This window comes from Giraffa tippelskirchi, chromosome 8 (genome assembly GCF_054371585.1).
Source record: "Giraffa tippelskirchi isolate mGirTip1 chromosome 8, T2T-mGirTip1v1.2.pri, whole genome shotgun sequence".
Classification (NCBI taxonomy): Eukaryota; Metazoa; Chordata; class Mammalia; order Artiodactyla; family Giraffidae; genus Giraffa; species Giraffa tippelskirchi.
Genome location: NC_137282.1, coordinates 17,311,372 through 17,334,484, shown reverse-complemented (window position 1 = coordinate 17,334,484; position 23,113 = coordinate 17,311,372). Strand labels below are relative to the sequence as shown.

At 40.7% G+C, this 23,113-nt stretch overlaps 1 protein-coding gene across 5 annotated transcripts in view; it reads left to right on the top strand.

The window, feature by feature from the left end:
- Positions 1-23,113, top strand: part of LOC145518681 (uncharacterized) — a 188,955-nt gene that overhangs the window by 74,757 nt on the left and 91,085 nt on the right. For 2 of the 5 annotated variants that reach the window (XR_014063142.1, XM_081523500.1), the window contains one exon: positions 22,562-22,704. The exons of the other annotated variants lie outside the window; for them this stretch is intronic. Coding sequence is in view for 1 of the 2 variants with exons in the window: in XM_081523500.1 (XP_081379626.1) it covers positions 22,562-22,704 (143 nt within the window). In the remaining variant the exon portion in view is untranslated. Of the gene's footprint in view, positions 1-22,561; positions 22,705-23,113 lie in introns of those variants that run through there. 5 annotated transcript variants of the gene reach the window in all.

Here is a 23,113-nt window from a genome sequence, read left to right as displayed (position 1 = left end):
ACATGACTGAGTAAACACACACAAACACACACACACACACACAATATCCTTTGACTATTAACTTCTAACTGTATACTGTAATTTTGAAAACTCCACAGTTATAAATGTAATATAAATATTTACCTATAGTAGCCAACAGGAAAAAATTAAAGAAAATAAAACCTACCCACCAACTATAGACCAACAGTTGGGTTTATTTTCTTTTGAATGCACATGTGAGTATAAATGCACTTCCCAGGTGGTGCTAGTGGCAAAGAACCCAATGCAGGCGACATAAGAGATCTGGGTTCAATCCCTGGGAAGATCCCCTGGAGGAGGAAATGGCAACCTACTCCAGTATTCTTGCCTGGGAAATCCCATGGACAGAGGCACCTGGCAGGCTACAGTCCATAGGGTCGTAAAGAGTTAGACAGGACTGAAATGACTTAGCACATAGTGAGTAAACATACACAGATACACTTCCATAAAAGAGCATTTTAAAAACAAAATTTGATTCACACTACAGAGTGTTTTTAAATTTATTTCTTCACTTGCATTAAATAATGAGTCTTTCCCCTTGTCTTAAAAGTTATTTTTTACTTCCTCACTTTTTAATATTGTGACCATTTGGATCATGAATTATCTGCATTTACAACTTGTATTATTTGGAAAATCTATCTATCTACTTTTAATCCTCTCAGTTTTTAACTTCAAATTTTTCAAATGTATTTAGACAGCTGTTCTTTTTCTAATTATCAAGAAAGAAATACTGTCTTCTTAGTTCTATCCATGTTAGATGAAGAATTTAGCACATATTCTCTTTCACTGTCCCTTTCTTCGTGACAGAGCCTCAGTTTTGAGAAGTGTTCTATGCTGTGACTATTGTTATTTTTTTTTAAAAAATGGATATATGAACATAGGAAGTTATTATACATGTAAACCATGCATTTTGTCACAAAAGATTTAAGTTGGCAATTTTTCTACATTATACTAATTGTTTCCACAAGGTAGTAATGCAGAAGGTTGGCTTGGATCCTGGATCCTAACATCTTCAATCAGCCCCCATGCTCTCGTAGATTCTCAAGGAAACTCTCCGTAGTATTGCTCTAAAGCTTTAGATTCCATTACCCGTGAAGAATCTTGGCTCCAGGCTAGACCACATGGAGCTTGGGCCCTATTTGTCCTTTTTCCCTAGGGCCATGTCCAGCACAGTCCTCCTTGGTTCTGAGTCCAGGCCAACACCACAGAAAGATGAATCCTTTAGGAAGTGCAACAGAGGAGGAATTTTTCTCCCTAACACCTAGGGCTCTTGATCTCTGCCAACCACCTCAAGCCTGTTTCTTTTCTCCTGGGCCCTATAGTTGTTTCTATTTAACCAAGATGCATGAGTTTAGAACAGAGATTCACAAACCATGTGAGGCATCACATTGCTGCACTGTGAGCCTTTGATTGATTATTTTTATTGGAATGTAGTTGCTTTACAGTGTTGTGTTAGCTTCTGCTGTACAATGAAGTGAATCAGCTTTGTGTATATGTGTCTCCCTTCCCTCTTGGACCTTTGCAACAACTGTGGATATGTCTTGAAAGGGTGCTGTCCGATGGCTGAATCACTGAGCAAAGCAGGTCATATAATGGGCTATGCAGTAGGGCTCTGTGCTGGAAACTAGAGGCTCGAATGCTAACACCTTGTCAAGTTGGTACCCAAAGAAGAATTAGAGATTCAGTGGAGCATGCAAGGACTTTGCCTTCTGACAATGTGGTCATTGTTGTGAAGAGGGTTATTTTCAACAGTGGCACAGTATTGAAGTGTGACCATGTGAACAGCACAATAGGCAGACTCTTTGAAAGAGCGTGAGACATTCTTCTCTAGGAGTGTTTGTGCTATAATTATTCCTGCCTTGTTTAGTGTTGGTGTTTTTAGAGTGCCAGAAATGATAGCATTCAAAAAATGTGTCACAGAAACAACGAAGTTGAGAACTGCTGATCTGGAACCTTTCTACTGTCACTAGTCAGAGACCATTGCCAAGACTTCTTATTGTCTGGAGAAAGGGATACAAAACAACCACCTGAAAGAGAAAGAAACAACAGATATTTTATGGTTTCAGCTTTGCTAGCACACCAGCAGTCCATGACAGTTGTTCTGGTTCAGCCACCTTTCAACTCCACACGCAGAACTCTCCCATCAATAAGTCAATTGTGACACTCAGATTTCTATATTTTGGAAAAACATTCATTCATTCATCATGCAAATTGCCTTCTCTCTTAGAGTTCATGATGCTTGCTAAGTCACTTCAGTTGTGTCTGACTCTTTGCAACCCCATGGACTGTAGCCTGCCAGGCTCCCCTGTCCACGGGACTCTCCAGGCAAGAATACTGGAGTAGGTTGCCATTTCCTCCTCCAGGGGATCTTCCTGATCCAGGGCTCAAACCCGAGTCTCCTGCATCTCCTGCATTGCAGGCAGATTCTTAACCGGCTGAGCCATCGGGGAAGGGAAGGACAAGCAAGGACATTTCTGAGGAGCCTTTCCTTTTATTCACCTCCTCAAATATGTACCACTTCCCAGTTTATTTCTTCTAACTCAGCTAACGCCTGTGTTCTTGTGTCCACAATCTTCAGTAAATGATGGGCTCTTTCTAAGGACACGGATTTAACTCCCTTGTGAGTGCTCCATGTTCGTCATGACCTTGCGTTTCCCAATTCCAGACTTTCTTCTTATTTCTGTATGTTTCCAGACGAGCACACTTGCAAGGTCTTCTTATCACTGGTTTTGCTTTTTATATGTTTTTTTAAAAAAATATGTATTTATTTCGCTACACCGGGTCTTAGATGTGTCATGTGGAATCTTTCACACTAGTTGTGGGGCATGGGCTTAGTTGCTCTGTGGCATGTGGGATCTTGGTTCCCCAACCAAGGATCAAACCCACGTCCCCTGCATTGGAAGGCAGATTTTTAACCACAGGGCAACCAAGGGAGTCCCTCATTATGTCTTAAGTGCATGTCCCTGAGGGCCCAATAAGAGGTGATATGTTAATATCTTCTACCATACTTACCAAAACCTTGTCTTTCTTAAAGTTCTAGGCCTTGCATAAGGCTGCTATTCTGATGCTTCTTACCTGCTGAAGGGTCTGGCTCATGTTTCCTTTGAGTAACATGCCATTGTCTTAGTTTCATTTGAGGAACAGATGGTAGGGGAAGAGAGGACCTAGACTATTAGCCACCCACCGGTGTCAGACATTTTTCAGGTTAAAAAAAGCCTGTCCAGTGAAACTCCGGACCCTGACAGGCAAGCCTAACTAGTTCCATGAGACTGGTCCCTGCTAACCCCATGAAGAGGTTACTCACAGGCCCTGTAGCTGGCCTCCTTGGGCTCTGTGGTGTAGAATAGGTAAGCCATAAACTGTGCTTCTCAATTATTTCCATGGGTCAGAGAGTCAATGAAAATTCCCTTTCAATTCTTAGTTTTAGAATCTAAACTGAGACTTCCTTGGCCCTAGTGATGAGTCTTTATGGTAATTTGGCCTGTCTAGTAAAAGTAATTAAGACCTTCACCCAAGATATGTGGTCTCTTTAACTATTTACATTATGTAAAAAAAAAATTGCTTATCTAGATAACTGTTTCTTTGTTGGTCTCTTCCTGAGAGTATGGACAATTACTGTCTGATTGTTTTAGTTTAGAATGCTTTTGTGATTTAGTGCTTTTTTTTTTTTTTTAAACTTAGACAACTTGTGAGCAGGAAAGAAAAGTCAGGAACTGTGAGCCACCTGCCATATTAATTTGACATCTGGTCTCATTGCTTTCAAGCTCCTGTACTTCAAAGCACTCTAAAATGTTGTTAAATGGGTCTTTGACTGACAGGCATTAAAACAACCAAGAGATCCTTAATACATATGACTCAGTTGCAAATCGAATAAAACAATCCTTTTCAACATCAGGTTATTTTTTCCATAGCCAGGGAATTTGGGAAATAGCCGTGTAACTCATTTTTCAAGGTAGTTTAATAATTCCTCCATCAAGGGAAGTAAAGTGAATGAACAAATAATAACCAGCTGCATTTAAAACCCTGCTTTTCTCAAGAGATGACTCTCTTCTTTAGTCCTGAATCTAAGAAAATTCCTGAACTAAAGTGAAGATGAGGTCTATTCAGATCATTAGCACAAGTAATTTCTCATCAAAGTATGACAGCCTATTTTCAGTTACCAATTGGTGAAGGGAAACGAAGTCAATGAAATAGCAACAATTGAGACATCTGTCACAAACAAAAGTTGTAACCTCCTTTCACAGTTATCTTAAAAATTGTATATTGCTTTAAATTGAATCCTTCTTCATTTCCCTCTCTTCTTTTCTGTCTCTAAGAAGCAGTGAAATAGACCAAATGAAAACAGCAGAAATGAGAACCAAGGGAATAAGGCGATAAGTCTGTTTCTTTTGCATTCTTTAGAATGCATAGCAGTTCTTGGCAGAGTAGATGCTCAATGCATATTCGTCAAATTAAGTATGTAATCTGAATATTCTGAATAAGAGTTTGGATACTTTAATGTAATTTACCACAGTTCAAAAAAATGAAATACAGAGGTATAAATCTAAGAAAACGTACAAAATCTGTGTGCTGAAGCTGACAAAACATGATGAAAGAAATCAAAGAGCTAAATAAATAGCATTTGAATAAGAAACATACTGTGTTCATGAATTGGAAGACTCTGTCTAGTAAGGATGTCAGCTGTCTCATCCGATCTATAGATTTAATGCCATACCAATCAAAATCTCAGCAAGATGTTTTGTAGATATAGACGAGCTGATTCTAAAGTTTGTAGGCAAAGGCAATGGAACTAGAATAGCTAAAACAATTTTGAAAAAGAAGAAAGAATTTAGAGAAATCTTATAACCAGATTTGAAGACTTCCTGTAGAGCGACAATAATCTAGGCTATGTGATATTTGGTGAAGGAATAGACACATAGATCAGTGGAATAGAGTAAAGACCCTAGAAATAGACCTACACAAATATGACTTGCTTTTGGCAAAAACATGAAAATAATTCAGTGGAGGAATGATGGTCTTTTCAACAAATGGTATTGAAACACTTTGTCATTCATACACACACACACACCAAAGAAACTTAACCTTGACTTGACATCAAAATTAATCCAACTGGATCATACATGTAAATGTAAAATGTGAAACTATAAAACAGTCACAAGAAAACATAGGGCCACAGGGTCTCCTTATCCCAGTTCTTCTGCAAAGAAGGAAATATTTTCTTTCAAATAACATTGTTGTCATGCTCAGGCCTATGCGGAGAATTCAGCTTGCTGCTTGGGGCTTGCCTGAAGGCAGGGCAGGGAGAATAAAAGTAGGAGAAAGGTGCTTTCCCCCTTCTACATTCTCCATCCCACAAGGGGCCCCTTTCCCTAGTATTCTGGTTAGAAAGAGAGGGTCTCTCTTGGAACTTTTTCTGTCTACATTTGCTGTGCAATCTCTGGATTTGGGCTGCCCAGAAGTCTGAGCTGGGAGATATGGAATAGAAAAAGTCAGGAAATTCATTGCCACCTGGGTTGTTCTTCAGGATTTGATTTCCCTTCCAAATATACCTGGTATTATTTAATAAATGCTTGTCAGAGTCCCAGGATGCTTGCATTATGCATCCTGTGCAAGGACTTTTATTGTAATTTGTGAGAGCGATGGGAGAGAATGTGCTTAATTCCATCTCAGTGCAGTTGAAACCAGGAATTCTGCTCAATTTTATTTTTAACCAAAAAAGTCCATTTTCTTTTGCTGGTGATTGGTTTGAAGTGGGAACAGTGCTGAGTTCTAGCCAATGAGACAATAGAAAGCATCTGCTTGAAGCTTCTGGGAGGGAGATTTCTCCCTGATAAAGAGAGAGAGCCCTGGAGAAATTCCACTCTTCCTACCATTGGATACTGTTGTATAGGACATGATGCTTGGAACTGTGGCTGCCATCTTACACCCTGAAAGAAAAGCCAAAAAATTCTACAGAAGTTAAATTGGAGCTTGGACTTCACTGAGGGACAAATTAGCCAAACAACCTACTTTTATACTTCTGCTTATATGGGAATCATAAATTCCTAATGTGAAGCCATTTTCAATGAGGTACTTTTAAAACTATGGCCCAAGGCATTCCAAATGATAAACTAGATTATTCCATTTTTCTAATTTAGAAATTCAGCCATCCACAAGAATAACTGTGATAGAATTAATGAATATCTCTCAATAATCTAAATTATATTTTAAAAGTGTTTTTGAGCTGGTAGTTTGCTGATTAAGAGATTTGACAAATGGGAAAAGATTGATGTTGTGATATTTTAGAATTATCAAACTAAGAAAAATGAGTATACAGCCTCAAAAGAAATGTGGATTGTGATAAAACTATTCTTGGTTCTTTTGTGGACCTTGAAATATTGTAATTCTATTCTTCATGTTCCTTTATTCATTATTTTAAAATGTTAGTAGGATATGTATTATGTGCTAGAAATTTGTTCTAGCTACTTGGAGTTTTACAATGAGCCAAAAGTGATTGCTATTTTTCCATGGCTTACAGTCCAGTAGGGAATAGACATATAAAGAAAGGCAGAGTGATACAGACAAATAATATGTGGATACATATTATTTAGGAATATAAAAGAAGGAAAGAGCTAGTTTTGAGGTATAGTTTTTCTATTCTATGACAACGTATTTATTTTTGTCATACGTGAGTACGATACTCATCTCTTTTGGTTCTAGATTATTGGATAGTGTGATATGCTTTGGGCTTCCCAGGTGGCGATAGAGGTAAAGAACTTGCCTGCCGATGCAGGTTAGATGTAAAAGACGTGGGTTTGATGCCTGGGTCAGGAAGATACCCTGGAGAGGGAAGTGGCCACCCACGCCAGCATTCCTGTCTGGAGAATCCCATGGACAAAGGAGCCTGGCAGGCTGCAGTCCATATATTGCACAGAATTGGAAACACGAATAAAGTGACTTAGCATGCACACACACACATAATATACTTCATTTTCATCATGTGAGACTTTAAAAGGAATGTTTTTCTTGTGTATTTCTTGTGTTTTGGCCCCTACATTGTTTACTTTCTTGCAGAAGGTTTGGACTGTTAACTCAAAGCCTGCCAACACCAAATTCAAATTCCTTTCAATGTAGCTCACATTAGCACATTTTCAACCATTTACAACTTGTCTGCTTTGCATACCCTGGAAACTGCACCCAACATCTGCTAGCCTTAGATAAAGCAAACCTAAGCTCTAAAAGACCCCAAATTACTGCTGCCCTTTGGGGCTCTCTGACCCAGAAATCCCCACTCTCTGCTGAGACATCACGTCACCAAGTATCTGCCCATATGGAGTACCCTCTCCCTTGGGATTTCCCGTGCTCCCTTCACCTTCTGGGAAGTGACCCCCCACCCCCAACACACACACACACACACACACACACACACACACACACACACACACTGTTTTTGGAAGGTTTCCTGCTCAGAGACACTCTCCCTCTCCCTCTCCTAGAAGCCTGTCCAAGCACCACCCAATAAAGCTTATGGTGTGCAAGTCTGCCAGCTTGTGGTCCTATCTTTGCCTTATCAGCCCTGAAACCCTCAAACTCACCACATTTCTCTGCTGTTAGTTTTGCTTTCGTGTTCATTTTTGAAAGTGTTTTCTTTGGAATCCTTGTATGTCTGCTAGTTGAATTCTCTCACACTTCCTTCAGTGTCTGTCCAGATCTTTCCTTCTCTGTTGTCCTTCCATGACCTTCCATCTGACATTGCAACCTTGCCTCCAATCTCATCTCATCTGTAGGTAGCATAATTTTTCTCACTGGAAGCTTTTAGGTTCTTCTCTTTATCTGTGGAGTTCTGAAATACACATTTTTTTTTTCATGCAGAAGAATGTCCTTAGTCCCTCAGTTGTGTCCAACTCTTTGTGACCCCATGGACTGTAGCCCATCAGGCTCCTCTGTCCATGGGGTTTCTCCAGGCAAGAATACTGGGGTGGGTCGCCATGCCCTCCTCCAGGGGATCTTCCCAACCTGGAGATTGAACCCAGGTCTCCTGCATTGCTGGTGGATTCTTTACCATCTGAGCCACCAGGGAAGTAAAAGAATGTCAAATAGTTTATTCAGATATTCCACTCTTGAGGTAACGGAACATAGATTTCTACTCCTTAAATTTGGGTGCTACATCGTTACAAAGAGTACAGTAGAAAGGGGGAAAATAGAATAATGTAAATTACAGTGGAGAAACTTGACAAACACCACTTCAGCCAGGTGATCAAGATTAATATTAGCAGTTACAAGTGATATTGATTACATATCCTTGATATGAGGACTTTCCTGTAGCTCAAATGGTAAAGAATCTACCTGCAGTGCAGAAGACCAGGGTTCAATCCCTGGGTTGGGAAGATCCTCTGGAGAAGGGAATGGCAATCCACTCTAGTAATCTTGCCTGGAGAATCCCATGGACAGAGAAGCCTGGCAGGCTACAGTCCATGGGGTTGCAAAGAATCAGACACGACTGAGTGAGTAACACACACACACACACACACACATCCTTGATCACACACACACACATCCTTGATATGGGGTTTCCCTGATGTCTCAGTGGTAAAGAACCTGTCTGCCAATGCAGGAGATGTGGATTCAATCCCTGGGTCAGGAAGATCCTCTGGAGAAGGACATGGCAACCCATCCCAGTATTCTTGCCTGTAAAATCCCATGGACAGAAGAACCTGGCAGGCTACAGTCCATGGGGTTGCAAAAGAGTTGGACACGACTAAGCAACTGAGCATGCATGCACACACCCTTGATATGATGTGATGAAACAGCACTTCACTTCCTCCCCAATCCCATGAGCCTAGTCTAATATAAGAAAAACATTAGACAAATACCAACTGAGGGACATTTTTGACCTGTACATCTTTCATAGATGGAAGTCTTGTTCTTTCTTTCTGTCTGGTACTAAGTAAGCATTTCATTCTGAAGATTTGGGTCTTTTTTTAGTTCTGGAAGTTCTTCTATATGCATACACCCACAACAATATAATACACACACACACACACACACACACATACACACACATATATATATGGCATTCTGCATGTGTGTAAATATAATATATACCCCCATGTGTGTGCCTAAGAATTTTTGTGTGGTGACCATTAAACAATGCTGGGGTTGGAGTTGTTCATCGATCCTACATGCAATTGAAAATCCACATATGACTTTATAATCGGCTTGTGTATCTGAGGTCAAAATCTGCAGATTCAACCAACCATGAATGATGCACTTTGGTACTAATTTATTGGGAAAAATAAGTCAGTGGGTCATTGCATAAGTGGACCAACGCAGTTCAAACCTCTGTTTTTCAGGGTCAATTGTAGTTGTTTCCTCCTTGCTATTAGAGATCTTGTAGATCTGCAACTTAAAGCTTAGCTCATATTTTCTACCTCTTTTTGGTTGTGTTTATTTTTTAATGCTTTATGGGAGAATTCTTTAGTTCAACATGATTTCAATTTTGCTATTTTGCCTAACTATCAAGTTTTGAAATATGATTTTTTAAAAAAATGGTTTTTTGGCCAAGCCATTGGACATGTGGGATCTTAGTTCCCTGACCAGGGACTGAACCTGTGCCCCCTGCAGTGGAAGAACAGAGTCTTAACCACTAGACCACCAGGGAAGTCTCCAAAATATGACATTTTTAATTTTGAGAATCTCCATTTGTTATATTTTTATGGAAGCTTTTTCTTATTTCTCTGAGGATATTATCTATCCTTATCTTATAACTTTGTTTTCCTTTGTGTTTTAGGCAACTTGTTGAGTCTGACTCCTCTCTCATGGGTGTTGATTTTCCTCTAACATTCATTGATTCTTGTCTGGTGGCTCCTATTTTTTTTGAGACTCTCTTTTCTTTGCCTGTTGGTGGTTCTGAATACAGAAACCTGTACTCAGATGGTTGGGGGCGGGGGGGTTGGGGTGTGTGGCCAGTAAATTGCACAACGCTCTCTTCTTTTTACACATGTGCTTTTGAAATTGTTCATTTTGTTATCTCATCACTCCTTTTCTTTCCCTGAAAAGTGAAACCAAAAAGCTAAAAAAAAAAGAAAAATGAAGACAATATAATTATATTTTTAATCCTCTCAAAGTAGTAGTGTTAGTCACTCAGTTGTGTCCGACTCTTTGCAACCCTGTGGACTATAGCCCGCCAGGCTCCTCTGTCAGCGGGATTATCCAGGCAAGAGTACTGGAGTGGGTTTCTCCAGGGGATCTCCCTGGTCCAGGGATTGAACCAGGGTCTCTTGCATTGCAGGCAGATTCTTTACTGTCTGAACTATAGGGAAGCTCCTGAGAGGAGTTGAACTAAGAGGATTCAATGTAGAACTTGGGGATCTTTTTACAAATGAGGGGAGGGGAATTGTGTTACATCGCTTGAGTTGATGCACTTGCAACCTGAAAGCACACAGGAAAAATGTACTTTCTTGGAGGGTAAATACATTATTCGTATTGGGAGATCGTGTAGGCCAGCATCTCATTTTTATTTTATTTATTTATTTATTTTAATATTTATTTATTTGACTTCACTGGGTCTTAGTTGTGGCACACAGGATCTTTAGTTGTGGCATGTGGGATCTAGTTCCCTGACTAGGGATCGAACCCAGGCCCCCTGTATTGGGAGCGCAGAGTCTTAGCCACTGGACTACCAGGGAAGACCCAAGCATCTCATTTTTAAACTCTGTAGGTTTCTTTAATGCCAATGATGTTAGGATGCTCTGTTCTAAGCACATGGCAGAATCCAGTCCAGTTATTCCTACAGCAAACATAGCTGCTGACATACTTCTGCCTTTGGTTGCTAAATGAAAAATAACGGAATGATAGAGGCAGGGAAATAAAACAATATATTGTAGATATGGCCAGCAGTTTAAAATGATTCTTTTTTTTGCCTAATTAAGCTTCTCCTTTTCATTATTTTACTCAGGGCCACAGCCTTTAGCATGTAAGTTTCAGAATGAAGCCGCAGTGGTCTCCTTTACTGGGTATTCAGGTGGGGATTGCAGGTTATGACAGGGACGAGGCAGTGCTATCTGAGCCAACCTGGAGTCCTGAGGGCCAAGCCTCCCTCTTCAGAGAGTGGTCTTCACTGCTCTTCCTCAGGGACCAAAGCCAGAGACAACTACTTCCTTTCAATTGTTTTTCTTCCTCTGTTTATGTGGAAGCTGAGCATTACTTTAGTCTTTGCTTTTCAGTTTCAGCCCCAGCGCTTCTACTCAGCCTGCGGTTCTCAATCTTGTTTGCATGTTGGAATCTGTTGGGTTGCTTTAGAAAAGAGCAACTTCTAAAGCCATTGTCCTGCTCCCAGAGATCCTGATTTATTTTGTTCAGGAAGCGACCTGGGCATTGGGATTTTTTTAAAGCAACCTGGGCTGTTTCCATTTACAGCCAGTATTGTTGACCACAGTGCTAGGAAGTGGCCTCCGGTGGATCTTTCACAGAAGTTTGGAAAAAGTTCTTGGGGTTTATCTTAGAGCAGAAACAAATTTCATCTGCTGCCCACTGAGAAGGGGATAGGAAGGAAGCTGCCTATGCAGCATTTTATTTATTTTTATTATATATTTTTCTCCCTGTGCTTATGTAACAAATCCTTTTTGCTTATCTATTTTATTTAAAAATTTTTTTGGCCATGCCACGAGGCACATGGAAGTTTATTAACAGTTCCCCGGCCAGGGACAGAACCTGTGCCCCCCGCATAGGAAGCTTGGATTCCCTACCACTGGACCCCCAGGGAAGTCCCTGCCTATACAGCATTTTAGTTCTTTAGTTAAACATCTTATTGTTTGTCCCACAGCCCTTCCTTCTTTTGTATGTGTTGACTTCAACTTAACTTGCAGTATTTAGAATTGCTTCTATGTCCATGAAAGTGAAAGTATTGGTTGCTAAGTCTTGTCTGACTCTCTGTGATCCCATGGACTGTAGCCTGCCAGGCTCCTCTGCCCATGGGATTATCCCAGCAAGAATACTCGAGTGGGTTGCCATTCCCTTCTCCAGGGGATCTTCCTGACCCAGAGATTGAATCCAGGTCTCCCACGTTGCAGGCAGATTCTTTACCATATGAGCCACCAGGGAAGCCCATAGTTGTTTTTTCCTTAGTTGTTTTGAACTAAAGTTTCTTTTTCCATCCTTTCTCTATCACTCTGCTATCACTGATGCTTCATTTGCCAAGATGACTCAAAATTTCTAGTCCACTGATTAACAATAATGACTCGTTTTTCAGCGCTGCTGTAGATTTATTTTTAATTATTTATTCTTTCATGTGATTTCAATGGATTTGAAGAGAAATGGATAGACACATCTGTGCTCCTTCTATTAAATTTGTTCCATCTCCCAGTTTCATTCTCCATTTGTCTTTCCCCCTTAATAGATCTATAAAATGAGGAAAGAGATGTTTTACAGTCTCTCACAGCAATTCTATTTTTGTTTTATATAATTTGATGCTTTTATATGAAGCATAAATGTTCAGGGCTGTTACAAATTTTATGTAGATTTTGCCTTTTATGAATATAAAATGACCCTCTTTGCCATGGAAACATTTTCGCCTTTTATTAAATTTTGTTTGAAATAAAAGGGGGCCACACTTTCTCTCCTTTTAATTTTGCTTATCTGATAAAGCTTCACTTATTGGTAAAAAAAACATTTCTTGTCAATTTAATATGTTTCTTTAAGTTTAAACAGCAAATGAAAAGATGTTCAAAATCTTCTTTTCTAGTGGGGAGTTGAAATAACTTAAATGGATTATCATAACTTGTACACTTGGCCCCCGCCTCTGTCATCATTTTTATATTTTTTTGCTTTCTTCTTTTTCTCCAGATTTATGTCTTCTATTCTATATAATATGCTTTGTTTGCTTTTTCCTTTTCCATTATTCTGAAAGAAAAACATCCCTATAAATTTTTTTTCTTTTGGCCTTTAGAAAATATCTAATCTATTATTAATCATTTTCTGTTTTGGTGAAAGTTCTTTTATACGTAAATAGAAACTGACTCTAGTTAAATCAGGCAGAAAAGGAATTTTTTGGGGGGAAGGACAAAGAACTGTTTGCCGAGTCGCTGGGAAGGAGGGCAGGTACACAGGGAGAAGCCCTTGGTAGTCCTGTCACAGGGCAGGCTATGGCCCAGGAGAAGCTCTCTGGGCGTCTCAGCTGCCACCCTGGTCTCTGAGTCCCCTGGACGTGCCGCCAGACACTTCCTGTCACCTGTGCTGGCCTGGGTTCCAGACTCCACAGCTGCCGCCGCCAGATGATTTCTGTAAGGTTTTCTTCGCTTCAGGGCATCGTTTGCCGCACATAAATGTCCCAAACACATTCACATCTCCTAACTCTATTATCCACTAGGTCGGGTTGAATTCAACCATCTTGTTGAATTGCCATCTGGCTGTTAGTGCTTCCTGCACCACCGGGTGAATAGATTAAAAAAGGTGTTGAAGTCACTGGTAACTGACACTATTTATTTATAAAATAAATACATATTTATTTTTATTTTTATTTTTATTTTTATTTTTTTGAGTCTCTATCAAATGTGGTTTTTATTCAACTGACAAGCACTTTTCTACAGCTGCACTTGTGGAACATCACATGGCAAAAACAGGAGTTTTTTTTATCTCTAGACTTTTTTTTTTCCTTTTTTTACCTTATTAAAAATGAGATTGGTCCTAAAAATATAGAAAGAAATAAATTTAAATTCACAAAAAACTGTACATTATCAAAAAGTCACTAAAACACCACATTTGGTTATATAAAAAGTCAAGTCCCTTTTGTTGTAAAAGGAACGTGGAAATTTGTTGGTGTTGATGGTGTGGTTTCTTCCTGTTACCAGACTGATGGGGGAAGGGAAACAAAGGGGCAGGGGTGGGTTTTATTTACTTTTTAAACTTGTCTTCCCTATCAGATACTCTTGTCAAGAAGAGAAAATCCACCTAGCTCAAGGGGCAGTGAAGATGAGGAAAGAAAAGTGAGAAATGGCCCCTTTGATCATGCCCTATCCCCACCCCACCCCCATCAACCCCCACTCCAAACTGAGGCTAGGACTCCACCCTACCTTCAGAGTGCCTGGTCCCTAGGGAAAGAGATGGAGCTGGGAGAGGAACACATAGCAGGAACAATTGAAACTTCACTCCCCCATCCATCTAACCTCCAACAGTAAAATTAATCTAGAACATTTTATACTGGGGAAAACTGCCATGGGGTAAAAGAAGAGCCCCCAACTATAACAGTTCCAAATGCTCAACTAACACAAAGTTTGTTACAGAGCAGTTATTTAGATAAAATATAAATATTTATGCATAATATAAAGTCAATTCAAATATTCTTCAATTCACCTCTTATTTAAAAGCAAAAAAAAAAAATCTCAAATAAAATTAAAAGTTCTGAGGTTTATCTGACAGAAAAGGCGACTTTAGAAATAGGCTATGGGGGAGTAGGGGCATAAAGAAATAAAGGGATTGCCCCAGGACCTACACTGCCCCCACCCCCTTCAGTGGCTATTCAGTGCTGCTAGAAGTACAGGAATGCTCCCCCTCACCCGGCACCCCCTCTCCCACCAATGGAACGTTTCTTGGATGCCTCAGCTCTCTGCTTGGGCCAGCCAGCAGCCACCTCCCCAGTGCAAGTACCCGTAATCTCTGATGGGAGGGGCTCTGCTGAGCAGGAAAGCAGGGGGCCAGGGGCCCATGGCTATAGCTGGGAGTTAGCAGCTTTCCTCTCACATGTTGGGGCTTAACTTGGGCATAGTCACATGTAGGGCAGTGGTGGACCCAGAGCCTTTCCTCCCTACTCACTTGTGCTCTGGGGTCTCTGCTACTGGGGAAGGGGTCCCAGGATATAAAGTAGATAAGGGAAGGAAAGCACAACTAAACCCACAGAAGCTTGTGGGATTAGAAAAAGATCCAGTTCTACCCCTCTCCCTGCAAAAGCTTAGGACTCAGAGCTACTGAAAGGAGAGGGTGTTCCTGCTAAAAGATTGCACAGTTTGAAGAGGCTGGAACAGAAATGACTGGGAGAGAGGGAAGAGACACAGCTTTGACCCAGAAAAACTGTTCCTGTGGTTTCCCAAAGACAAAGTGATAGTTTGAAACAATGAGAAAGGTGTTTCAATGGTTTGAAACAATAGGAAACAAGTGCTAGGGGAAAAAACTGAATGGATGCCACCAAAAACAGGGGCACAATCACATCCTCTCTCACTCACACACACACCCACACACACCTCTCTCTCTCTCTCAGGCCAGTCAGTTGCTACCTGGCCTCCATCTTGGGGTGTGCCCGAACTCAGCAGTAGTTGTCCCTGAGCAGTTCCCAAGAGGGAGGTTTGGGTAAGAGGTGGGGAAGGAGGCTGGAAGGCCCAGGGTCCAGGGTGCCTCCCTGCCCTCTCCCCAGTTTACTGAGTTTCAGAAAAGGCTAGAAACTCAGCATTTGAGGAGTATCCAACATTATAGAGGGGCTAGCTATTGGCAGGAAGGTGAGGAGAGAGAAAGACAGGGACCTCTGAACTTTTTCCTTTGAAGGGAAAAAACATTTGGGGGAAGAGAAAAGGATGGAGGAACCCGTACACAATAGTTTTACATTATTGGATGAGAGACAAATCTGAAGGGGAGAGGGGATTGAGAAAGAGAAAGTGAGAAGCAGGGGAGGGACTGAACATGGAAGCAGCATGTTCAGGGCCCAGTGTCCGGCTCGACACACTTGGGAGTTAAGTCCACTTTACTGGCCGTCACTGCGGGTCCACACACAGTACAGAGTGTTTCTCGGTTTCACACATTCACTAGAACTATTGCTATTGTTAAATAGCCCCAGAATGCTGGGGCACGTACAGGGAAGGTGAGGAAGCTGGGAGGAGGAAGTAGGGGCTTCTTTCCTCCTCCTCTTATTTAATTAGGAAATAAAACAGAAAGGAAAAATTATTTTTTCTTTCTTTTTTGGCTTTCAGTCCAGAAGGACCTCATCTCTGCCCCTCTTATTTGAGGAACAAGAGGAGGAAAGGGAGAAAGGGTGTAAGGATAAGAAGATGTAGGGCGCTGCCAAGGGCGACGTCAAAAATCAGAGTTCTCCCTCTGACTTGAGTCTGGACCCAGGGCAGCATCAGCAGGTGAGAATGGCAGGGTTTATGTGGAGGGCAGAGAGCAATGCCACAAGGTGACTCCCCACCTCCCACGCCTCACAGATTGGCCTGTTTTCCCTGATAAAACTCCTCCCAGCGGCTCTCAAAGAAGCAGCACATGATGTGTCCAGCCTTGCCCACTTCAGAATCATCTTCACTGAAAGTCTGGCAATTGTCAAAGACCAGGAGTGCATCAGCCGCAAACTCCTCTGAGCTGGTGTACCCTCCCCGGAGCAGTCATATTTAATAAAATACATATTTATTTTTAAAAAGCACATAAGGATGCTCTTTCTCCATAAGGACAGAGGAGACTATCGTGGGACACCTTCCTTCCCTGACACATTCAATGATCAGTTTTAAGCGAATGACTGTTGCTGTTCAGTCGCTGTAGCCCGCCAGGTTCCTCTGTCCTCCACTATCTCCTGGAGTTTGCTCAGATTCATGTCCGTTGAGTCAGTGATGCTAGTGAATGATTTTCTTGTTGTTCAGTCATGTCTGACTCTATGTGACTCCATGGACTGCAGCAGTCCAGGCTTCCCATGAGTGCATAATGGGTTAAGCTCAAGTCTCCCGCCTATCACAGAGCCGAAAGATGCCTGAGCCAGCAGGCCTCTGGTCCTTCCTCCTTCTGCAATGAGGCGTGAAAGTGAAGTTGCTCAGTCGTGTCTGACTCTTCGTGACCCCATGGACTGTAGCCTACCAGGCTCTCCGTCCATGGGATTTTCCAGGCAAGAGAACTGGAGTGGGTTGCCATTTCCTTCTCCAGTAGACCTTCCCCACCCAGGTATTGAACCCGGGTCTCCTGCATTGTAGGCAGACGCTTTACCGTCTGAGCCACCAGTGAGGCGTGGTCCTGCTCAAATCACTCGCTACGTCCCAGATCTCTGCCTGATATCAGCCCTCCTCTGGTTTCCTCATAATCTCTCCTCAGTGTTTTTTTTTGTTTTTTGTTTTTTTTTTTAAATCTTTTGAACAAGCCGTGTGGCATATAGGATCTTAGTTCTCTGACCAGGAATTGAACCTGTCCCTTCTGCATTGGAAGCACGGAGTCTTAACCGCTGGGCTGCCGGGGAAGTCTCCTCAGTGTTTTATAAGTGATGGCTCAAGTTAATAATTACTCATAAATGCTACACACCATACAGGGATAAAGAGAAAAGGGAAGAAAAGGGAAGTTGGTTAAAATATATTCATAGTAAGGAAGTGTGGCTACAGGTTATGTTTGTTATTTCTTCAGTTGTTCAGATGGCTGTAGATCAGCACCATCCAATAGAAGTTTCTGTAACAGTGGAAATGTCCTTTACCAGTCCTGCTCAGTACAGAAGCTGCTAGACACATATGGTCTTGGAGTACTTGAAATTGGGCCAATGAAGGGGAAGAACTAGTATTAATGGCATTTAATTCTAACTAATATGTTGTTGTGAAGTCGCTCAGTTGTTTCTGACTCTTGGCGACCCCATGGACTGCAGCACACCAGGCTTCCCTATCCTTCACCATTTCCCTGAGTTTGCTCAAATCTCCCTGAGTTTGCTCTATATGTAAATCTAATTTATATTTAGATTTAAATATACCAAACCACACGTGGTTGATGCCTGCAATATTGTACACAGCTGTAACTCAAATGATACAGTTCCCTTTGCCATCAGCCGTACTTCAGTGAATTGGGCTCCTTCTCACTCCAATTCTTTGCCCAATTTCAGGATAACCCTGAGACCTGGCTAATCTTGTCTGTTTAAGGCTTCAGTTTCAAATTGTGGTGCTGGAAAAGCCTCTTCAGAGTCCTTGGACTGCAAGGATATCAAACCAGTCAATCCTAAAGGAAATCAGTCCTGAATACTCATTGGAAGGACTGATGCTGAAGCTGAAGCTCTAATACTTTGGCCACCTGATGCAAAGAGCTGACTCATTGAAAAAGACCCCGATGCTGGGGAAGATTGAGGGCAAGAGGAGAAGGGGGCAACAGAGGATGAGATGGATAGATAGCATCACCAACTCAATGGACATGAATTTGAGCAAACTCTGGGAGATAGTGAAGGACAGGGAAGAATGGCATGCTACAGTCCATGGAGTTGCAAAGAGTCAGACATGACTGAACAACAAGAAAATCATTCACTAGCATCACTGACTCAATGGACATGAATCTGAGCAAACTCCAGGAGATAGTGGAGGACAGAGGAACCTGGCGGGCTACAGCGACTGAACAGCAACAGTCATTCGCTTAAAACTGATCATTGAATGTGTCAGGGAAGGAAGGTGTCCCGCGATAGTCTCCTCTGTCCTTATGGAGAAAGAGCATCCTTATTTGCTTTTTAGAAATAAATATGTATTTATTTTATAAATAAATAGTGTCAGTTACCAGTGACTTCAACACCTTTTTTAAAATAAATTTATTTATTTATTTTAATTGGAGGCTAGTTACTTTACAATATTGTAGTAGTTTTTGCCATACACTGACATGAATCAGCCATGGGTATACATATGTCCCCCATCCTGAACCCCCTCCCGCCTCCCTCCCCATCCCATCCCTCTGGGTCATCACAGTGCACCAGCCCTGAACACCCTGTCTCACGTATTGAGCCTGGACTGGCGATCTATTTCACATATGGTAATACACATGTTTCAATGCTATTCTTTCAAATCATCCCACCCTCCCCTTCTCCCACAGAATTCAAAAGTCTGTTCTTTACCTCTTCGTCTCTTTTGCTGTCTTGCATATAGAGTCATTGTTACCATCTTTCTAAATTCCATTTATATGCGTTAATATACTGTATTGGTGTTTTTCTTTCTGACTTACTTCACTCTGTATAATAGGCTCCAGTTTCATCCACCTCACTGGAACTGATTCAAATGCATTATTTTTAATAGCTGAGTAATATTCCATTGTGTATATGTACCACAGCTTTCTTACCCATTTGTCTGCTGATGGATAACTTGGTTGCTTCCATGTCCTAGCTATTGTAAACAGTGCTGCAATGAACATTGGGGTACACATGTCTCTTTCAATTCTGGTTTGCTTGGTGTGTATGCCCAGCAGTGGGATTGCTGTGTCTAGAACACTTTCTAACACCATACACAAAAATAAACTCAAAACAGATAAAGATCTAAATCTAAGACCAGAAACTATAGATCTCCTAGAGGAAAACATAGGCAAGACACTCTCTGACATAAATCAAAGCAGGATCCTCTATGACCCACCTCCCAGAGTAATGGAAATAAAAGCAAAAATAAACAAATGGGACCTAATTAAACTTAAAAGCTTTTGGACAATGAAGGAAACTATAAACAAGGTGAAAGGACAGCCTTCAGAATGAGAGAAAATAATAGCAAATGAAGCAAATGACAAATAATTAATCTCAAAAATATACAAGCAGCTCATGCGGCTCAATTCCAGAAAAATAAACAACTCAATCAAAAAATGGGCCAAAGACTAAACAGACATTTCTCCAAAGAAGACATACAGATGGCTAATAAACACATGAAAAGATGCTCAACATCACTCATTATCAGAGAAATGCAAACCAAAACCACAATGAGGTACCATCTCACACCGGTCAGAATGGCTGCTATTAAAAAGTCTACAAACAATAAATGCTGGAGAGGCTGCGGAGAAAAGGGAACCCTCTTACACTGTTGGTGGGAATGCAAACTAGTACAATCACTATGGAGAACAGTGTGGAGATTCCTTAAAAAACTGGAAATAGAACTCTCAACACCTTTTTTTAAATCTATTCACCCAGTGGTGCAGGAAGCACCAATAGCCTGATAGTAATTCAACAGGATGGTTATCTATTTCCTTGCAAACAAAACTTCAACCCTACCTAGTGGATAACAGAGTTAGGAGATGTGAATGTGTGAAATTTTTGTAAGTATATTATCAGGTGTAATTCTTAGAGGTATCACACCACCTTCTACCCATTAGGAAGAAATAGAAAATTCCCGGTAGTCTTAAAGCTTTCAGTCTAACCTGGCAGAGTGTTGTCTCTAAGCTGGAGTGACTCAGGCTTCCACAGCTCAGGACAATGTTCTGTAAGTCCAGCTGCTTTCAGAGGATGGGATTCATGATAGAACCAGTGGTTGTCTTATTGCTTTTTTCCCCCTTCACTCTAAAATGTGTTCCTTGGTCAGAAACAATGTCGTTTGGGACATGATGCCTGCATATAGAGCATTCAGCAATGATGATATTTGTAGAAGTATGGTGAGAAAAGAAAACAAATCCAAGTAATAAGTGATGTCAAATTATTATCTTTACCAGGAAGGACAGTTTCTACTATAGTCAGCCTTCCATGAGGCAGCTTTAATTCAATAAGGAACTCTTATGAATCACATCAGTGTAAAGGTCAGATTACCTCCTGTTCAAGCCCTGACCTTCATATTTTCATCTAGAATTTTGATGTTTTGTGGGGGAGGGGGAAGACTGTTTTTGCTGTGTCTCAAGTCCTAGTCTCTGAGCTCTGAGTTTAACAACAGAGCTCTGTTTTGATCTTCAGAGGCTTGCCAATTATGTTTTTGTCTCCTTCCACATACTGCTTCAGTATTGGGTATGTGTTGGGGAAAAAACGCTGCCATGCACTTGAAACTCTAATTCTCCATGAAGATCTCTTCAGATTTCTTTTTTTCCCTGAAGCAGCCCCCTTTCAGCTGTGGCTCTGGGCTTTGCCTAGATTCTCAGCCTCTTGTCCATATTCAAATTCATCAACACACTCGAGTAAAAGCAACTGCAGAAGCCAGCTCACCTCTCTGTCCCTTCCCTTCTGAAGTATTAGTTCATTTACTTCTTGTTGCCTCAGCAACTCTCTTCCGCTTTTGAAAAGATAATTTTGTATTCCATCTGGCTTTTCTAATTCTAGGTTGGAGCACTGGTCTTTGGACAACCATTGGAAGTGAAAGTCTTTTTGCACAGTACACATTTTAGAATAGCTTTCTGTTTATTCATGCATGAGTTGCAATGTAGCTGATTTCAGAATTTAGGGGATATAATATTTTCCTTGAAACTATAAATGAAATATAATTTCATCGCCTTCTTGACATTTAGAGTTTGATGAGAGTCTGATTTTTATTCTTTTTGTGGCTAAACCCATTTAAAAAATGTCTGTTTAAAAGTTTATTATTTATCTGTCTTAATGAAAATAATACATGTTTTTTCCTGGGCATCTCTTTATGTGGGTCTCTTTCCAGTGATTTTGAACATGTTGTGGTAAGCCCTTTTCACAAGGCTCCCTGGTTAGTTTTGAGAGTAATCTTTCAATTCTGCTTTAGATATTTGCTTCTTCTTTAGTTGTTATGGTGTCTTCCTAAGAACTGTTGGAACTCATATGTTAAATCTCTATTTCCTTTACTGTCTTTAAAAAATATTTATTTATTTGGCTCTGCCGGTTCTTCATTTTGACATGTGGGATACTTAGTTGCTGTATGTGGAATCTAGTTCCTTGACCAGGGATCGAACCTGGGTCCCCTGCTTTGGGAGTGCAGTCTTAACCACTGGACTGCCAGCGAAGTCCATTTATATCCTTTATTCTTATCTACTAACTTTTCCATCAACTTTTTTTGATCACTTTGGATTTTGGACTATATTCTGAAAATTTTATCAAATTATTTTGTGTCTGTTTGATTAGATTTTCCAGGTTTAATCTTATGCTTCATTGAATCAATTAGCATTTAAGTCCTAATATTGTGATTTGGGGCTTCCCTGGTGGCTCAGTAGTAGAGAACCCACCTGCAGAAGACTGGGTTCGATCTCTGGGTTGGAAGAACTGGAGAAGGAAATGGCAACCCACTCCGGTATTCTTGCCTGGGAAATCCCATGGACCGAGGAGCCTGGTGGGCTACAGTCCACGGGGTTGCAACGAGTCAAACATGACTTAGTGACTAAGCACTCACTCATGCATTGTGATTTTTATCTTCCTTAAAATTTTCCTACTTTGTGTCTCTTTCTCTATTTTCTGCTCATATTCATCTTTTATCCTCAGTTTTTCCCTTATCTTGACTTTCTGCTGCTGTTGCATAGAAATCATATATTGTAATAAGTATGACAAAATTAAAGAATTTCTTCTCTTTTCTTGCCTGGTTACTATTTTTAGGGCTTCTCTGGTGGGCTCAGATGGTAAATAATCCACCTGCAATGCAAGACCTGGGTTCGATTCCTGAGATGGGATGATCCCCTGGAGAAGGGAAAGGCTATCCACTCCAATATTCTAGCCTGGAGAATATATATACAGTCCAAGGGGTCGCCAAGAGTCAGACACGACTGAGCAACTTTCACTTTCACTTTACTATTTTTTAAAGGCTGTGCTTGTACTTTCTGACTGGATTGATAAGAATGACAGCTAAAATTTACTGAGCTCTTGTTACATGTAGGGTCCTTTTCTAACCACCATATATGCATTGAATCATTTAATCTGCAAAACAAGCCAATGAAGTAAATACTCCTGTTCCCCCTTTTACAGATGAGGAACAGTAGCTTTCCCACCATCATGTTACCAGTAAGTGTGGTGTTAGGATTTGAATGTAGGCTGCCTGTTTCCAACAGCTGGGCTGTTAACCACAGCACTGTTCTCCTCAACACTGACTGTGATCCATTTACTATACTGTGAGTATATTTTTATGCCTTAAAATGTCCTCTTACAACAGTATTACCAAGTACCCCAACATATTCAATCTGAATATCCTGCTGTATTTAATCAACATCTTTTTTGGGGAGTTTGTTTCTAATTTTTCATTTAGATAATGACTTGCCATGTACATATATTATTTTTAGAGACTCTCTCTATTTCTTTAAAAAAATTTCTAGAAGCAGAAAATCTGGAACCAATGGTTGGTATGTTTTAAGATTAAGTTGAAAAGTACAAAGTTGCCCTCCAGAAAACATGTATCCATTTATACTTCTACCAGGAGTATTTCTTCCTTGATATTTTAGTACAAAATTTGGGAAGCACTGCCATTTAAACTAGAAATTCCTTTCATTAATTTTTAGTACAAATTTTTTCTGTCTGTAACAC